At 47.7% G+C, this 13,425-nt stretch overlaps 1 protein-coding gene across 1 annotated transcript in view; it reads right to left on the minus strand.

Moving 5' to 3' along the window:
- The window catches only part of OLFM1 (olfactomedin 1), a 217,473-nt gene extending 204,459 nt beyond the window's left edge, over positions 1 to 13,014 (minus strand). The window contains exon 1 of the mRNA XM_078641935.1: positions 12,448 to 13,014. Within this exon, the coding sequence (XP_078498061.1) occupies positions 12,448 to 12,513 (66 nt within the window). The 5' untranslated portion in view covers positions 12,514 to 13,014. The remainder of the gene's footprint in view (positions 1 to 12,447) is intronic.
- Positions 13,015 to 13,425: the final 411 nt, after the last annotated feature.

Below are 13,425 nucleotides of genomic sequence, written 5' to 3' on the forward strand. Positions count from 1 at the left end.
TCAATGTGTGCTTGATGAATTTGGATACAAATTAAACACATGGTGACCAGCATAGAAGAACTGTGATGGGAAAGCTTCTCGATCCCTAGCAGAAACGCTGTCAGCCGCCTCATCGTGACAGGTTATATCTGATTTGATTTTAAAGTAGGACTAGGTTCAGGGCCAGACTGGGAAACGTAACCGGCCCTGGTAACCAGCTTGGCCGGTTCCCCTAGGGGGAGGGGGCAATAAGGCCGAGCTGTTTGTTAGGGCCGGTTTCGGCCGATTTTTGTTACAGGGAGCCAATATTTTGCAAGCCCTCGGTAACAAAAACGGTCCCCCAGGGACCCAAAACTGGCCCTCACCCTGGCAGACCACCAGGGAAATGCCCGGTGCCCACTATGGCCAGTCCGCCCCTGCATAACCTGTGCGAGCATTGAACTGTGCCTGTCATATGGACCTAGACTTCAGATGGGTCCCCACCCTCTCCTGGCACCCCTTGTTAGGTAGAAACGTATTACTCACCCCACTGTGTCTGTTGCACCCTAGCTGCTGACATATCCTAGTGCCTGTTAATGTAACCCGCTTGATGTCTCTGAAGTCCACGCAATCCAGGCAACGGAGGTTCAAATGTAGGCTCCTATGAACCTCGACATTCAGTGACATCCCAGGCCTTACCACAGCCTGTGCTCGTAAACCTCTCTCTAGTAGCTGTCCTAATTGCGGCACAAGGTGTGCGGGCATTCTGGTAAACTCGGCTCCCCTGGCGGTAGGAGGAGATATTTGTTGCCAAACCCTGCGCTCCAAGTGGAGTGCGGAGTGGCAAAACTCAGCATACTTTCAGCCCTAGTTTGTAGCACGAGGCATTCCTTCAGAATCCTTCGCAAATATACCTCATTTTAAGAAACAATAAAGAGGGAGCTAGTAAATTCAAGGACTCTGGTATACTCTTTTTTGAGATATTTTTCATAAGCAGTTCCATGTGGCAATCATTCAGTATTCTTCCCAAATATACCTTATTTTAAGAAACCAAAAAATGGCAGCTAGTAAAATTCAAGGACTCTGGTATTCTCTTTTCTTGAGATGTTACTGATGCGCAGTTCCATTTGGTTGTTTGTTTCCCGGTCCACCCCTCTCTCCTTCACTACTGCATATCGAGTGTAGCTTGTCTACACCTTTGCCATCATTTTCCTGCAACCTCCCACTGGTGGTGAATAACACTGATAGTGGAGCTATATACATTCCTGATCCTTTGACTGTTTTTCTCCTTGATCCCACAACCCACAGATAATCTCCCTGAGACCTGTACTTCCTGTATTCTTCTCAAACACTGGAACCATAAATAATTGTTTTGCTGGCAGAAGGTTGCACCAATTTGGACAACATTCCATCAGTATGCTCTACTGTGAGATCTTTCATGGAGGCGTATAGAAACTGACCCGTACTCTGTTCTACCTTCCTCTCAACCTTCTATATAATTAATTATGCCAGACGAGATCCTTAGGAGTTAAAACTCTTCAATGGAAGATAGTATGACGTTTCTGCATTACGCTACATCTGTTCAGAATGGTATAACTGGAACACAGAGATAAAACATGGAAAAATACAGTGCTTTTGAATTCATGTGCCCCTCCTCTAGGATCCCAGTGGGCTCAGGTTCTTCATTCTCTTTCACTCTAAACTAGAGGACAATGCATTCCTTCAAAATGTTTCAAAACTCATGAACAGACACATTAATCTGTACTTTAAACGTATCCATAAACCACTACCTACTATCAACCTCCCCTCGATTAACCAGCTTCGTCATTCCTTCTTGGCTCCATTCCTGACCTTTTGGGGGTGAAGAACTATCTATTGCATTATAGCCAGCTGCTGAGCAGCTATTGCATTATAACCAGCTGTTAAAAAGGCCTTCAGCCTGAGTTATTGGCCTGAGCCACAGGGAGAGGGCCTTTAATCAACCTATAGCCCAAGACAGAAGGGCTATAAGACCATTCCACCCACAAAGAGTAAAATGTTCTAAACTAATAAGGAGAACAGAAGGTCAAACTTTGGAATGCTGGATCAGAAGCCCTATACCAGCCCATTATTAGCCCAGAGACACTTCATTGTCTTCAATGGAGCTCCCAGCATTCCAATGTTCTCATGATGTATACTTCCCAGAGAATTACTTATCTTTTCCTTCTACCTCCTTCTTGTCCAGTGTACATTCTCGTTTCTAATCACTCCCTTTTGAACATTACGTTCTTCTATTTCAATGTAAGATATCACAGCCTCTACAGCGTTTTCAGTGCCAAACCATGTCATCCTATGGGTTTTCAGATCTTTTGGAACCTGGGCATATGCTTTAACTGGAGTCCTAGTTTTCCTTCCCTCTAAACTCAACCTGGGCTGGGTTTGGAGATCCTAACAAGCTCCTTTTCCTACCTTCACCAAGTTGCCCGCCCTACAAAGGTACTACAAAGGGGAAGTTACTAATTATAGGACACAATTGTAATTGGGGACGTTGCCCCTTATAGGACACGATTTATATAATCTGACTCTCAGTCCTACTTTCCAGTCCATCTTCCTCCTCATCCTCAAACTTACACACCTTCTGTTCCCATTAGCATCATGCCTCTACACATCAAAACAAAGCTCTGAAACATTTATGGCCAGATCTCCGGATTTTCCGTAAGTACATCTCAGATAGCACAGCAGCTTGCCCGATCTTTTCCAACAGGGAAAGATGGTTCACCAGGTATTCACTTCTCAACTCAGATGATTGTATTAGAGAACAAAGCTCAAAATTCAAGTCCTGAAAAGGTACGAGGAATTGAGAGGGTGCCCCCTTACAGTGCACAGCTGGGGCGCCCTCTGGTTTGGTAATTCCGCTGTGTGCAACCTCTTCCTGCAGTACTGATGAAGCCCCAAGGAGGGGTCAGGCACTTTACAGAGAAAAATGTTATTGCAGCAGGAGTATCCTCATAAGTGTATGTATGGTGCAGCTCAGACCAGATTATAAGGATCAGGCTGAATTAGGACTGCACTAAACCACATACCATGCAATTCTTTTTTCTTTTTTTTTAATGCTACATGACCATCATTTACACTAGGAGAGAAAGTGATTTGCCGGAAACCTGAAACTTTTTTTGTTCAAAATTTAAAAAATTGAAGTAGAAGCAAATTCTTTAGGTTTTAATGTGAACAAGCTAGTCAACGGATCACATCTTGGAAAATAAGGTAGGCAGCGGATAACAAATTGGAAGACAGATCTGGCGTAATTTTTGTGAAGTGTAATATCATAACCATAGTTTATCTGTATTCAGAAAAGAAACGACAGTCACACTTGCAAACTCTTTCAGAGGTTCTGAACGGTGCATTGTTATGAATGTGCTTTGATTGTCAAGGTTTGAAGGGGTATTCGTTTCTTGGTGGAAAATCAAGTCCCTGTTGTCCACAAAGACATTGTTTGATCTTGAAAAAATCGCTGTTTCACACTGGAGACCAAGACTAGACATCTAACTTGCTTCAAGACACAAAATGAAGCGATTCACAAACTGACGCTTTGTGTGATTCTGTGCCATTCCTTTACTTGGGCTTGTCACAGAACCGTTAAGTTAGGAACATGCATGATATCAAAAGCAATGTTCCTTTTTTGCACCAAGTTGTGTGCCTCGATGAAGAAAGGGGGAAATGGTAAACAGGTGAAATGTGCAAATCAATGCATAGAGGAGACTTCTCAGAAACAGTGAGCTGCTTCTGCACCTTGATTTAAAGACCATGGGGCATATTACCAAATTTACCGCTGAGCTGCGGCGATTTTTATCGCAGATAAACCTTGGTATTACCAAGGTTTATCGCAAATGCGATAAAAAACGGCCGCAATGCATGAATATCGCTGAAAAGTCAGCGGTATTCATGCATTACCGAGCTAATGCTCTTAGCCATGTTATCCACCTCCCATTGGATAACATGGCTAAGAACTGCTCTGGGGCAGGTGTTAGCTTTTGGAGATATTCGCGCTTAGCGCGAATATCTCCAAAAGTTGGTAATAGGAGATAGCGATGTTAGCGACTGTTTCCAGTCGCTAACATCTTGGCACGCCCACTTTGCATGTCATTAGTGATAAATATCACTGACATGCAAAGTGGGGCCCAAGATGGTCGCTATCTCCTACTAGCTGTCGCTAACTGGTGTTAGCGACAGCTAGGTAATAGGGAGATAATTTTATCTCCGCTTTCTTGGCTTTTAAAGCCAAAAAAGCAGAGATAAACCCCCTTGATAATATGCCCCACTGTTTTCGTAGTCTTTGTGTTCTGGTAAACCTCCTTTAACAAGAGCCAATTGGTTTTTTTCCCAGATAGACAAATCCATGTACTCAGAAGAGCGGCCTTCAGGAGCTGATCTAACTGTTCCTGGGATAAGGACAGGACATCTGCAGTCTTCACTCTCACCCTGGAGCCAACCTCAAGGTAAAAATGGAGATCTCACAGGTTTTATAAGTGAGCCATAAGCACCATGCATAGGAATCTGAAACCCATTGACACACCCTGAGATTTCTGCCTTGGCATCAGGACCCGTGTTGTGATTTTGTCCTGAACCCCGGTTAACAAAAGCTACATTTGCTATATGATGAGGACACAAGCTAATGCCTCTTCTGCAGTGATAAGTGGAACAACCCTGCTTTCTCTGTCGTAGTGCGTTGGCCCTAATTACAATTTCTACAGTACTGGCGGGGTGTAAACTAGGCCTGGACGAAATTTAAATTGCACCGTGGTAATTTGTGTAATTTAGTGGATTTTTCATTATACTTACCTCATGAATTTCACAAAATTCACAAGATTATTATGCACCATTCATTGTAAAAATTAACGGTGGGGCAAGACTACGCTCCGCCCACGGAGTGTACGTAGTGTTGCCTACTTTGCATTTTGCAAAGTAGGCGTAGTAGGCAACACTATGCACGCTTCGTGGACGGAGCGAAGTTGCCCGCCACCCGCCTCCCTCCCGCCCTCCTTTACAGACATAAATTTAAGTATGAAGTGCATTAAACGCATGCGCATTTCAATGGTAGAATTCGGCGCAAAATAGTAGTGGGAGCCCCGGGGCGCCGCGGACCAGGTAAGTGCTTTTATTTACTTTTACTGCACTTAATACTTATATTTATGTCTGTAAAGGAGGGAGGGAGGGAGGCGGGAGGCGCGTAGTGGGGCTACGCGAAGCGCGTGAGCAGGCGTAGCATCATGCCCACTTCACGTAGCTTCGCGTAGCCCCACTACGCCTACTACGCCCAGGGTTAGTAAAAATGTACTGCAACCGCATAATTTGCTCTAATAATTTCCTTCAAATGCATGAGAACAACAGAAAGCAAACAGCTGATGTTTGTGGGACTTTTTATCTAAAGGTGTCCTTATGCCAAAAACTGACACGAGGAAGCCTTTGGCACTAAAATATAGCATGAAATGATGGATGTGTATTTTGGGTAATAATGCATAATTTCGCATGATTTAATTTTGCGTAATCATGCAAAAGCAAATAACCCAAAAATGTACACACTCCTAGTGCAAACTCCGCAACAATATTTACTCGCACCATGCAGCAACAACCAATTGTATTCTGCAAGTTCAAGTTAAACCCCATGGAATGGGGAATAACAATGCAGCCACAGTTCTACCGAGCTTAAACTGCAAGGAATTCCCCATTCCATGGAGTTTAACCTTCACATTTACCGCCTGCTCTGAGCAGGTTGTAAGTGGGAGCAGGGGCTTCTGTGTGGAATAGGGTGGCGAGACAGGCGTGGAGATGGTACGAAAAGGAAGGCAAAGAAGCGTTGTGGCAAGGGAAAAGGAAGTCTGGCACGGTAGGGATGAGGCTTAACATGTGTTATAGTTAACCGAGTTAACTGTACTCAATGTATTAGCCTTAGGACGATGAAAGGATGAGTTGGATTTGATGATCATCACATGGGTGGTCTTCATGTCACATCAAATGTCGACAGGAAGCTCTCAACTTGCTGAGGCGCTGAGCTCGGTGGTGGGTTGACTGGAGATCCCTCTGAGGTGGAAGGGAATTCAGAAACGCCTGTACAAAGGCACCTAAAATATGTCTGCCTATTATTGTTAGATTATTGGGTGTTAATTATATTAACTGTAGATGGCTGTCCATCTGCAGTCTGTAATAATATTAATAATAATATAATCAGCATAATCAATCATCATCATCCTAATGATGATTTGTATTATTGTTGATGGTATTATTATTATTATTATTATTATTAGTAGTAGTAGTAGTAGTAGTAGTAGTAGTAGTAGTACTAGTAGTAGTAGTAGTAGTGGTAGTAGTAGTAGTAGTAGCAGTGGTATTGAACGTAGTTGCTGCTATGTTACTGTACCTATTGTTATTATAACTGTTATAGTTGCTTTTGTTCTTGTTGTTTTAGCTGTTCTTGTTTTCATTGTTGCTGTTGTGAATATTATTATTATTATTATTTGGTTTTTTTTAACCCCTTCGTTGCTCATGACGGAACGGTTCCGTCATGAGCGTCGGTAGAGCTGTGCTCATGACGGAACCGTTCCGTCATGACCCCGTTGGCTCATTAGAATCTGCGCCGCGCTGAAGGTGTTAATGTTTTTTGTTGCTGTGATTATGATGATGATGATTATTATCATTATTATTATTATTGTTGTTGTTGCTTGCAACAATCATAATGGGGCACGGAAAGGGATACATACACATTGTCAGAAGCCAGATAGAAAGGCAGTGGTCCTTTGTTCAAGCCCCTTAAACTATGCTGTGCCAGTGCCCACAGCAGATCCCACGCTGACCCCCTACAACCACCTGCCCCAATGCCCCATGCTGACCACCCACAGCCACCTGCCCCAGTGCCCCACATTGACCACCCGCAGCCACCTGCCCCAGTGCCCCACATTGACCACCCGCAGCCACCTGTCCCAGTGCCTCATGCTGACCACCCGCAGCTACCTGTCCCAGTTCCCCACACTGACCACCTGCAGACACCTGTCCCATTGCCCCATGCTGACCACCCACAACCCCCTGTCCAGTGCCCTCAGCAGGTCCCACAATAGCCACCCCAGCCACTTGTCCCAGTGCCCCACACTGACCACCTGCAGCCACCTTTTCCAGAGCACCACACTGACCACCTGCAGCCACCTCTCTCAGTGCCCCATACTGGCCACCCGCAGCCACCTGTCCCAGTGCCCCATGCTGACCACCTGCAGCTACCTGTCCCAGTGCCTCACACTGACCACCTGCAGACACCTGTCCCATTGCCCCATGCTGACCACCCACAACCATCTGTTCAGTGCCCTCAGCAGGTCCCACAATAGCCATCCCAGCCACTTGTCCCAGTGCCCCCACACTGACCACCTGCTGCCACCACTTCCAGAGCACGACACTGACCACCTGCACCCACCTCTCTCAGTGCCCCATACTGGCCACCCGCAGCCACCTGTCCCAGTGCCCCACACTGACCACCCACAGCCACCTGTCTCAGTGCCCCACACTAACCACCCGCAGCCACCTGTCCCAGTGCCCCATGCTGACCACCCGCAGCTACCTGCCCCAGTGCCCCACACTGACCACCTGCAGACACCTGTCCCATTGCCCCATGCTGACCACCCACAACCATCTGTCCAGTGCCCTCAGCAGGTCCCACAATAGCCACCCCAGCCACTTGTCCCAGTGCCCCACACTGACCACCTGCAGTCACCTGTCCAGTGCCCCACGCTGACCACCCGCAGCCACCTGTCTCAGTGCCCCATGCTGCCCACCTGCACCTGTCCCGTTGCCCCATGCTGACCACGTGCAACCATCTGTCCCAGTGCCCTCAGCAGGTCCCACAATAGCCACAACAGCCACTTGTTCCAGTGCCCCACCCTGACCACCTGCAGCCACCTCTCCCAGTTCCCCACACTGACAACCCACAGTCACCTGTCTCAGTGCCTCATGCTGCCCACCTGCACCTGTCCCGTTGCCCCATGCTGACCACCTGCAACCACCTGTCCGGGGCCCTCAGCAGGTCCCACAATAGCCACCACAGCCACTTGCTCCAGTGCCCCACCCTGACCACCTGCAGCCACCTGTCCCAATGCCCCACACTGACCACCTGCAGCCACCTCTCTCAGTGCCCCACACTGACCACCCGCAGCCACCTGTCTCAGTGCCCCATGCTGACCACTCGCAGCCACCGGCCCCAGTGCCCCATGCTGACCATCCGCAGCCACCTGTCCCAGTGCCCGATGCTGACCGACCACCCGCAGTCACCTGCCCTGCTCACCTCTTTCGGATTTCACTGCAGTGGAAAATAAGAATGTTTTTCTGAGGTGACCATGGCAGGTACTTGCCTCTCTGCAAAGAGTCCTTGAACCCCCATGTTAGGTAATATAGCAAGGGTGCATTGGGCCGCCTTTTGGGCTAATGGGTTCCAAATCATGCACTTACCTGCGGCCGGTGTGGAAATGCACTAATCTTCATCATGGCGGGTACTGTGTGGGTGAGGGGCATGGGGTGGGGACTTTGTAACTCTGGAAGCTCCATCACTGTTACAAGAAATGTGAACAGTCCAGAGGACGGTAGCGTTGGAAAAACCATATATGATATTCTAGCAAGACTTAACATAGAGCGCGTGTGTGTGCGAGAGTGTGTGCAAGTGTGTATCCGTGTGTGTGTGTGTGTGTGTATGCATGTGTATGTTGACAGCAGAAGGGGTATACTGAACCTATGGAAAGGCTTCTCGTCTTTATCTGCACACATCTATATTTGCATACACTAAAGATGTCAATATTAAATAGAAAGAGAGGGAAATGTATAGGCTAGGATAAAAATGATCCCAGGACTATCTGATAGGGGTGGCTATACATGCATGTATACAGGTGTTTGTGTGTGAATGTCTACGTGTGTTTATGTGAGTACATTTGTGCGGAGACCATGACAAAGAGAGAGAGTGAAAACCATAGAGTGAGAAGAGGAGAGGGGAGAGAGAGAGAGAACTGAGAAGAAGAGAGACAGTGGAGACCTTCAAAGAGACAGAGTCTGAGTCAGAGCGAGTATGGAGAGAGGTTTAAACAAAGAGAGAGTGTGAGTGAGAGAGAGAGAAATGAACACCGTGTGTAAGAGAGGGAATCAGAGAAAGAGAGAGAGAGAAAGAGAGAGAGAGAGAGAGAGAGAGAGAGAGAGAGAGAGAGAGAGAGAGAGAGAGAGAGAGAGAGAGAGAGAGAGAGAGAGAGAAAGAACGCGAGAGGAAAAATATGTGTGTGTGAGGAAGAAAAAGATGGAGAGAAAGGTACTGTGAAATGGAAATGCACTGTTTTGGGGAGAATGGTAGTCAGAAATATAGAAGGTGGATACAGATATAAAGTGAGTGGGAGAGAGGGAGCGAAAGTGCGAGACAGACTCCGAAAAAGAGACGCAGTGAGTGACAAAGAAAAAAGAGGGGGTGAAGCGAACATTTCAGGCAATATTGACCTATAATTGCATATTGAATATTAGAGACAAGGTCAATCGAGGCCTTGTTCTTTGTTGTCATAGGACTATGAGATGGCATTATAGGATCCCTCAAAAATTTAAGATTATTTTTATAAGAAATTAACAATAAAAAGTTATTTGGGGGTGGGGGGTTTGGTTGAAATGCCGCTATTTGCAGGGATGACGTCATGCGTATGAAATAGGGGCCTTACAACTTCTGGCATTTGCAGAATGACATTAAAGAATAAATCAATCATTCGCACAGTGAAGTACATGGTCGTCCTTTGAGGGATGCTCAGTGCTCTGAGTTGTGCTTTCCCACCCTCACTTGCCAGTGATAAGCAGTGTGATGGTAGAATGCCTTCCAGCCTCCATGTAGTGGTTGTGCTAGATGACATTTCCAGATAGCAATACACCAATAGATTCATCTATTACAACTCTTGTTGACAATACAATGCATAAGGTATAGATAAGGGCGTATAGCGGTTTATTTAGTCCACGCAGAACATCTAATTCTGTTTTATAGAAAAGAACAATATATTGTGTAGGTAGGGCGTCACTACAGTGGAAGCTTTTATGAAGCACTCCCCTCTGCAACATAAAGGTACCATTTCGTGTATTCGATTGTGTACGTCCGTTCCTCTGATGTATGCATGCACGTTATGTAAATAAATGCAGGTGCAAAAGATATAAAAGAAAAACAGGAACATATAATGCAACCTCATAATGCCTAAAGTTATCGTTCATTTAATGTCTTATTATAATGTAGGGTCTAATACAGAATGTAATGGCAGCAACATCTCAAACGTGCATTTACCACAATTACTGTCTCTGCCCGCCCCCATCACCACTGGTTTTCATATTGCCTTGACCCTGTCACAGGTAGCCTTATCTCAGGGAGAACTGACCCTGAGCAGTGCCACCAGAGAGGAGAACATTGTCTGAAAATGGCACACAAAAATGTTGAAGATTGGTGTTAGGTTTCTAGGAGCTGAGATCAAGTGATGAAGCAACCGAGGGGAAACGGTCGCAGCGTTCCCACTTGGCCCACTTGTGTCATCCTGGGCACTTAATTGGTGCATGCCTCAGTAGATTCATTTACATATATGGGAGCGCCTGGAAAGAGGCTGAAACGCAAGGGCGGGGCGGTGTATGCAAACAGCACAGTTGGAATTGTTGCTTAATTGGGACAGGCAGGGGAATGGAGGTCACGCGGGCCCTGGACGCCTCGCAAGTGGTAGCTGTGTCAGAATAAACAAGATATCTGATGTCCCTTGGGCACCCCTTCAGGCATCCTTCTCGGAAGTGTAGCTAAGCTGCTCTGCCATCAAAGACCACCAGGTGAAATCCGGGGCACCATCGCAGGGTGGTCGCGTTTTATTTAGGTGGGGTTTAGCGCCAACATGCTTCTAGTCACATCTTTCGGATGGCTTCGAAGCACTGTAAACATTCAGAAATATTAAAATAATACGGAATATAGAAAACATAGGCAGTGGCAGCTACCAGAGGTAGCAACACGCCTCGAGGTTCAGAGCAAAAATGGTGAACTAAGTGGGGGATGGGCATTACCCCGCCCCGTTTTGCTACAGACGATGAAGTTGGCACGAGCACAGCATTCGTATGTCAAGGCACAAATCCCACCAAACCGCGGGAGAGGGGTGCGAGTCAGTTTTGAAAATTGATCACCCATATCACGCCAGAAAAAAAGTCACGAATGGTTCAAATGGTGCCAGACACCAGCCGTCCGCCACCCTGCGTCCCGCACCCCCAGGCGGCCAGCGCATCCTCGTACACACATGTTGCACTTGGGCATGTGAGAAGCATCCCCGCCTGCTTCTCTAGTAGCTGCCTAGAGGGCGGCAGAGGGGTCAGGGGCCCAGTGAAGGGGAGGAGGCAGCACCACCCCGCCAGCTCTCGGTACAGACCCCGAGCGCCTGCACTCGAGCAGGCTCCGAGGTTGGCTGCGAGGCGCCTGCTCGCCATGGGTCTCTTTGAAGTGGATGCCAGTGACAGACGCTCACTCTGGGCCATATAGACCCTTCCGGCCCCTCCCCCCAGCTCAATGAAATCGATGAAAGTGTTCAGAATCGCATCGCATATGGGGTGAACGCATGATTATTGTATAGAACCATTTGCTTCGTGTATTTCTCCCTGTACCTGGTCCCTACTCTCTGTACACGCAGAGAGTGCTGCTAAACGTGCAGCCAGAGAGTGTTAAATATGTATTTTAAATGCTGCTTAATAGAAACACCTTTGTGTCTAAGAAGCCAGGAGATTAAATAACTCGCAGCTACAACAACTAAACCCACGGGGTGCCCTCTTGCTCTCACCATACAGAGGCACCTGCAGCTTTGAATGGCATCTATTTGGGAGGGTTGGGGGCTCCTACATACCATGGCTGTGGGCACCACGTCCCGTTCCCACATACATCTGTACGGTCTGTGTATGGATAGTGTTTCTAGCGCTCGGAAGCGGGGCCAGCAGTGCTCTGCACACCAGTTCAGAAGAGGCACCCCGAAAAGGGATGGGAAAGAGAAAGGCACGTATTCTTCCCAGACGGAGCGAGTAAGGTCGACCAGTCTCCTCTCCTATCTTTTCCAGCGCCTGGTGGTGGCTTGCAGCGCTAAACAATCCTCCCGCTCTATCACGCAAACTCGTTCGCTGCTCTTTCTTACGGCACACAGAGGCAACAACACAGCGCTACATAACCAGTGACAACACCGTGTCCAGTCATCCGGCTTTCTTTCTCACAGCGCAGCGTGATGGCTTCACAGGGCTGCCCAAAGCCACCATGTCCACTCATTGTCATTCTCTTTCATACAGCGCCTAGAGGAAGCGTCGCAGCAATAAATCAATTCCCACTCCTTTATGTCATTTCATTCTTTTGATCTCTCTTGCAGCGCCTAGCAGCGGCAAAACAGCGCTATATAACCGGCCGCAGCATCCCCTCGAACCATCGATAAGACACACAGGCGCCCCCAGGGATGCTGCCGGCAGACCTACTTGAGTAAGTTCGGTGCCCATCAGGATGAGGAGGAAGAGGCTGACGACCTTGCTTGCAGATTGCATTGCTCACTGCCAGACCCAGCCCTGGTCCCCTCCAAGGCTTCTCCCTTCTCTTCTTCTTCGTCCTCTTCTCTCCTCCTCCAGCCGGCCCCGTCCTCTCCTCTGTCCTGCCTCCCTTGACGCCTTCAGCAGCCCGAGGAGGCAAGGTGAGAAACTGGCTTGGCGATGCCTCCCCTTCGCATATTTATTGTGTCCCGGTTTCTCTCTCCGCCCGGGCTTTTTGTCTCTTCTCCTTCCGTGTATTGTTTCTTTCTTCAATGGCTTCCCCGGTGATGGAAATGCATTTGCACGCGGCGTCGATGGATCAAGGCGGAGAGAATGAGCCAGCCACAGCCAAAAGTTTGCCTTTTAAAAAAAAGAGGGGCTTGGAAGAGGGAGTTAAAAAAAAAGAGGAGTGCGGTGGCTACCAGGGATGCAGCTTGCAAAAAAAGGTACCACCGCTGTATCCTTAGAGGACTGATTTCCTGCCAGCCAATCTGCAGATGTAAGACAGAGCCTCATTGGCCATTGTACCCTTTCAGCAGATTGGCCACTGTGTGTTGTTGTTCTCCCCCCGTCACCCCCACCCCCGCACAGTGTGGCTTCTGCACTTGCCAGGTATTGATGATAATGCTCCTTCCTGATTGGTCCGCGGCGAGGTTTGGATTTCCACACCAGTGCTGCTCTGTGAGCATCTCCCGAGGATGTGCTGGTGCAGAGATGCTGACTAGAGGAAGGATGAAGAGAGGGTACCAGGGAGGCTGCTGGAGCCGGGCTGTGACATGCTTCCCATCCCCAGGCGCTCTTCTGCTGCCAGTGGGCCGGCTCAGTGGAAAGAAAAGGCTAGATTTGGCTTTTCATCTATAACAATAATAAATTAGAACGATATTAAATAATATTCAGATCAGGTTAGATAAGCTTGACACGAGGAACATG

Source organism: Lissotriton helveticus, chromosome 5_1, assembly GCF_964261635.1.
Source record: "Lissotriton helveticus chromosome 5_1, aLisHel1.1, whole genome shotgun sequence".
In the NCBI taxonomy this organism is placed as follows: domain Eukaryota; kingdom Metazoa; phylum Chordata; class Amphibia; order Caudata; family Salamandridae; genus Lissotriton; species Lissotriton helveticus.